Here is a 6000-nt window from a genome sequence, read left to right as displayed (position 1 = left end):
AGCGGTGGTGAGGTTGGCCCAGGATCGAACATTGTTTCGTTCTGCTGTGCATGGAGTCGCTATGAGTCGGTTCCGACTCGATGGCACCTGACAACAACAATGTTTACCAAATCTTTCTGGTTCTCCTCTCTTTTTATTTTATGCAGGTGTGTTTTTTTGGGGGGTTACCCTATAATTTATTAAATTTTTCTCTACTTAAAATAGTATATTTTATCTTGAAGTCTACATGATTTCCTAGCTATTTAGAAGTTGTGTGTCTACACTATTCCCTCTTTTATCTTTGTAATTGACTTCCTTATAAATTGATATCTCTGATTTCCTATAGTCAATCTTGTAGGTTTATTTTACCTTAAATGCTTCTATATCTGGATTGAGTTTTGGGTGGCATAGTCATGTGTGGTAATTTCAGGTTGTTGTCTGCTGTTGCTGGTTCTCTTTAGTACTTTTTTATAAAGTTGGTCTGGTCATTACAAATTCCTTTAATTTCTGTTTATCAGGATGTGTCCTGATTTTGTTATCGTATGTGAGGTACATCTTGGCAGGATATACAATTCTTGGTTGCCTTCCCCCCCACCCCCCCAGAGTTTTGTATATGTCATTCCATTGCCTTCTTGCCTGCATGATTTCTGCTGAGAAATCAGAGTTTTGTCTCATTGGTTCTTTTTTGTAGCCAACTTTTTGTTTTTCCTGAGCTACTCTCAGGATTCTTTACTTGTCTTTGGTTTTGGAAAGTTTGATTATGGTGATTTTCTTTTGAGATCTATCCTGTTTGGGGTTCATTCAGCTTCTTGTATGCTTATCTTCTCATCTTTCATGTTGTTAGGGATGTTTTCTTCCAACAATGCTTTGACAATTTTCTATGTGCTTTTGATTGTCTCTTCTTGTTCTACAATTCTGAAGACTCCTAAACTGTACCACTTTATGGTATCCCACATAACTCTTAGGCTTTCTTTTTTTAAATTTTTTATTTTCATTCATTTTTCTGATTGTCCTAGCATATTAATATGCAGAGATTTATCTTCAAACTTACTAATTTGGGCTTCCATTATTTCGAATCTTCTTCTTTTTATCCTTTAATGTATTGTACATTTAAAAAATCTTCTGGATTTCTAATTGCAGGTTTTGTATTGTTTCAAATATTGCATTTATTTTGTCTGTTTGTTCTTGTAGTGCTTTCTTAAATTCTTCTAAAGTTTTTGTCTGAGTTGTTCTTGTTTCCTTGATCTTTATGTCTGTCCTTTGAAGGTACCTAAGCATTGTTTTGAATTATTTTTCAGTTAGTTCCATTACCGTTTCTTCCTTAGAAATGTCTTCTGTCTCTGCATCTTGGTCATTTGTTTGAGCTGTTATCTCTTGTTTCTTTATGTTAGCTAAAATTATCTGTTATCTCTGGGGCATTGTGGGGTTGTCATAATTGTATTTAATTGATTATTGTGTGTTGATGTATTCTTAGGCTCTCACCAACTGTGTCCTGTGGGTGTTGTTAAAGAATGAAAGTGTGTGCACTGCTGCCCATTTGCCGTTCATGCACCTCAGTTTAGGGTGGGTTTGGTTGGTGTGGCTGCTGCTGCCTCTCATGGATCAGGTAGTATAGGAGTGGTATTTGCTCTTGCCCAGTGGATGGAGCTGCAGAGGGTATGCCTGTGGCTGGGTTGTATGGGCATGGTTGCTGTCTCCTGTTGGGTAGGAAAGAGAAAACCTGTCCCACATTCCCACACAATAAAACAAAACAGAATAAACAAACCAACACTCAAGGAACCTACAATGAAAAGAGAAAATATTAATGATAAAAAATAAATAAAAACATGCAGTAACCAGAAAAAAAGAATATAATAAAGACAAAAAAGGGATAGGGGAATGGAGCTATAGAAGAGAAAAAATAAGAAAGGAATTAAAAGGAAGAAAATTTTAAAACACTTAGAAAAACCAGGGCTCTCCTAAAAAGCAAGAGTAGAGAGTAGGTAGGAAAGATTAGAATGGGGGAAAAGAAAAGAGGAAATGAGAAAAAGAAGAACAAAAGGAAAAACAAAGGTAGAGATAGAAAGGATAATATTCAAGGGAATGGAAAGAGTAGCAAATGGAGAAAGAATAACTAAACAAAAGCAATGAAACAATAAAAGGAAAAAAACAAAAACAAAAATCCCAAACCCAAAGCAAACATTCTCCAGTTTTTTTTTTTAAGAAAACTCTGGGGGTTTCTGCAAGCCAAGGACCTCATAGGTGGGTATGGGAGGAATATGATCATGGAGTTCTTATTGGCCTTGAAGTTATCTATGTTCAGGGTACTCAATCCAGAAGTAGTTCGTGGAGACCCTTAATGGAGCTGGTTTCAGTATCTGTTAGGACCACAGAATACCTGGTGACAGCGTAACTGTTTAAATGCTGGTTTGGTAGCTCTGTGGTTCTGTAGGTCTAGAGCAGATACTGCCTGAATCCATGCACCAAAGTGGTGTGCTATAGAGGAGCAATCAGCTCCTGTCTCACACTGGTGTGGCTCCAAACCATGTGGCTCTGAACACCAGGAGAGCAGGGTCTCACCTCTGGTTACCAATGGGAACATGGGGAAAGGAAGGAAACACACCTTTCCGATTATCTGTGTGAATATGATTCAGCTTTTGAAGGAAGACATTTGTCCTAAGATATATATATATATTTTTTGATAGGTAGAGTGTCTGCAGTGATTGTAGAGAAAGAAAATTGCACAAGTCCTAACATTCACTGATATTAGAAACATTCTAGGAGCATATTCCTGTGTTGAAAATTCCTACTAGTGATGGGATTATACATTTATGATAGTGAAAATTTAAAACTAGACAGAGAAGACAGACAGACTAACATCACAGAAAAACGCTGAGTTGTCAAAGTGATGATAGTTTGAACCATTAGAAAGAAAAAAGCCTTTAAATGCCCTGGTCTAACCCCCTAGGCCAGGCATGGGGAGCATCTGGCCCACAGGCCATATAAGGTCCCAGAAATCAGTTAGTCTGGCCCTGCCAACGCAATCACATTAGGGGTGTTAATTAAATGCTTGACCAAATATAGCCAGGCTAATTTTTAAGTTGATCATTTTGTATGGCCCATGAATGATGTTATACATTTTGGCAGAAAAAAGGGTTCTCCACCCCTGCCCTAAACAAAACAGATATCTATCTTGGGACTTAAAGAATAAATGCTGGCCCAGCTCCAATACTATAAAATAAAGAGCAAGTAGGTGAAGGAAAAGCAAATTAGAAAGATTTTTTTTTTTTTTTCTTCTGAAACTTCTTAGCTCCCAAGGAGTCCCCAGATTCATAGTTCTGAAAGTTCTTTACATAACTCACAAAAGAGTCTGGTTTTCCACTTCTAGAAACTCTCCCTGGGCTTCCTGTCTTGCTCAGTAGTAAGAGTTCATTGTTGTTAGTTGCCCTACTCATGAAATGCCAAGCACAGCACAACAGAATGCTGACCAATCCTGAGTCATTAGCACAGTCACTTGGGGCTCAAACCTTTGTAATCCATAGGGGTTTCTTTTTCTGATTTCCAGAAGTAGAATGCCAAGACTTTTTCCCTAATCTGTTTTAGTCAGGAAGCTCCACTGAAACCTGTTTGGCATCATAGCAACATGCCAGCCTTCCCTGACACCTGGGTAAATTCTATGTAATATCCATCCCAGGCCAGTTGTCCAGTTCTCCTCCCTGGACCACAAGAAAGAGCAACCCCAGAAAAGTCCCACCCAATCTATGGATGCGCCATCATGTTGGGAAAATTAATTAATTTATGTTTTGAAAAGTTAAAGAGGAATTTTAAAAAGCAGGCACTAGAATTTAAAAATCAGGCACGCAAAAATCCTTCATGATTCTTTGGATTTCTGCCTTAATCTGAGAAGTTGCAAAAGTCATTTGCCCTGCAGTGGTTCAGCCTTCCTTTTAGGGTAATTTAATTTGGTGTGACACCATAGGTTAATGCACTGGACTACAAATCGGTTTGATCCACAAGATCAGTGGTTCGAGCTCACCAGCTGTTCCTCGGAAACTCTACATACGGTGGCTATGGGTTGGAATCGATGACACTTAACAACAACAACAATCTACCAGGAAGTATTTGTATGTTATTTCTGTTAAGTGCCATCAAGTCAGTTCTAAGTCATAGTGACACTGTATAGGGTTTCCGAGGATCGGCTGGTGGATTTGAACTGCCGACCCTAGCATTTCAGTGCTTGTCAAGCTTGCAGCTAGAAGTTCAGTGCTTATCCTACAGTGCCATACGAGGAGTTGTATAGGGCCCAGGGTTTGGTTATTTGCTCTAGTCCAGGGTCTTTCAGGAAGCACAAAAGGTGGGCTCAAAAAAGTTATGAGCCCCTCAGGTGGCAGCTCACTTATCAGAAATCATATCCATGACAAACAGGGCCTCTTCTACAACCCGCACATAGCCCAAGAAGCCAGTTTCAAACACTAAGATTTTGCTTTTGATTTTAAATAACTCACCTTCACCGTCCAGCCAGTAGGATTCTTGTAGAAGAAAGTACCAGGGAAGTGGGTTTCCATAATCCCCTAAAAATGTTCAGGGAAGAAAGAGAAAAGGCCTAAGTAGTCTTCCTATCCCACTTTACCAAAGCTCTATAAGATCTTGAATTGATCTATCTGAACATCACATTGTAACCATAAACAGTTGATTAACCATAACACGGAGTCCTGGTGTGGCGCCAGACTGCCAAGCCGTTTGAGCTGGTAGGTAGGCGGTTCAAGCTCACCAGCTGCTCCTTGGAAACCTTATATCAGGGTCACTGTGGGTCAGAATCGCCTCCATGGCACTGAACAATAACAAACCATAAAACAGTACTACAAACTCTGTTCCAAAAATGGTTTTATCTAGGTTATATTCTGCGGGGGGCGGAGAGTAGCAATACTAAGTCTAATTAATGGTCTTGGTTGACAACTCCCCCATTCCAAAAATCATAAAAATTAAATTATATCCTTTTCCAACAGTTTAGCAGATAATCATAATTATTAATCACTAATATTTGTTGGATACTTTCTCTGTGCCAGACAATTTAATCTTCGAAAAACTTTGTTTAAGTGCTGTCGAGGCGATTCCGACCCATAGCGACCCTGCACAGGGTTTCCGAGGCTGTAAATCTTTACGGGAGTAGATCGCCTCATCTTTTTCGCGCGGAACTGCTACTAGTTTCGAACTGCCCGACCTTGAGGTTCATAGCCCGATTCGTAACCACTACGCTAGGAGATCGGTAATATTATTATGACTCTACAGACAAAGAAACGGAGGCATGCAGAGCTTGAATAATCCACTGAAGATCACAGTTCATTAAACAGAGTTTCAGGAATTCAAAGTCAGGGAACCAGGTTTTAATACCACTTTTCTTAGTGTCCCCCTGTCCCCCATTCACTAACTTCATCTGAGTTGTTGTTGTTAAGTACCGTGGAGTCAGTTGAATCATAGTGACCCTGCACAGGGTTTCCGAGGCTGTAAATCTTTATGGGAGCAGAAAGCCTCATCTTTTTCCCACAGAACGGCTGGTAGTTTCGAACTGCCGACCGTGAGGTTAGCAGCCCGGTTTGTAAGCACTACGCTACGGGTACAAAATTCCAAAATTTATAGTTCAGTTCTCTTAGCAAGTTTCATTCCTTGCAAATATGTTGATTTTGTGAGAACATTGTCTTTGCTTGTTTAATAGTCATCTCATGTTTCAAGGCTTCCTCCACTGCTAGGTCAGAGGTTTCTCAAAAGCAGATCTGGAGCACTCTGTCCATGCCCTCTCTTTCCAGAACCTGGTTCTGCTGAACCCCCAACATGCAGTGCTGCTCAGTAAATGGTTGTTGAACAGGTGAAAACTTTTGTTTAAAATAAATCTTTTGAATTGGGCACAATTAGAAATTTCAATTCAACTAGTAATTCTCACTTACAAGAGTAAGTCAAAAAGTATTGCTACAAAGTCGTAGAACACTTTATTAAACACAGATATAAAAATGTGACTCTTGTTTCTAGACATCTCCTCCATTTAGG

The 6000-nt window shown here is 39.5% G+C and overlaps 1 protein-coding gene across 1 annotated transcript in view; it reads right to left on the bottom strand.

Moving 5' to 3' along the window:
* ABCA4 (ATP-binding cassette, sub-family A (ABC1), member 4) overlaps nucleotides 1-6000 on the bottom strand; it is a gene marked incomplete at its 5' end in the record, with an annotated part of 210699 nt that overhangs the window by 96172 nt on the left and 108527 nt on the right. Inside the window, 1 exon segment of the mRNA XM_006831046.1 lies at nucleotides 4464-4529. Coding sequence (XP_006831109.1) covers nucleotides 4464-4529 — 66 coding nt within the window.

This window comes from Chrysochloris asiatica, unplaced genomic scaffold, assembly GCF_000296735.1.
Source record: "Chrysochloris asiatica unplaced genomic scaffold, ChrAsi1.0 scaffold00002, whole genome shotgun sequence".
NCBI classification, from domain to species: Eukaryota; Metazoa; Chordata; class Mammalia; order Afrosoricida; family Chrysochloridae; genus Chrysochloris; species Chrysochloris asiatica.
This window is presented reverse-complemented; position numbering and strand designations above follow the sequence as displayed.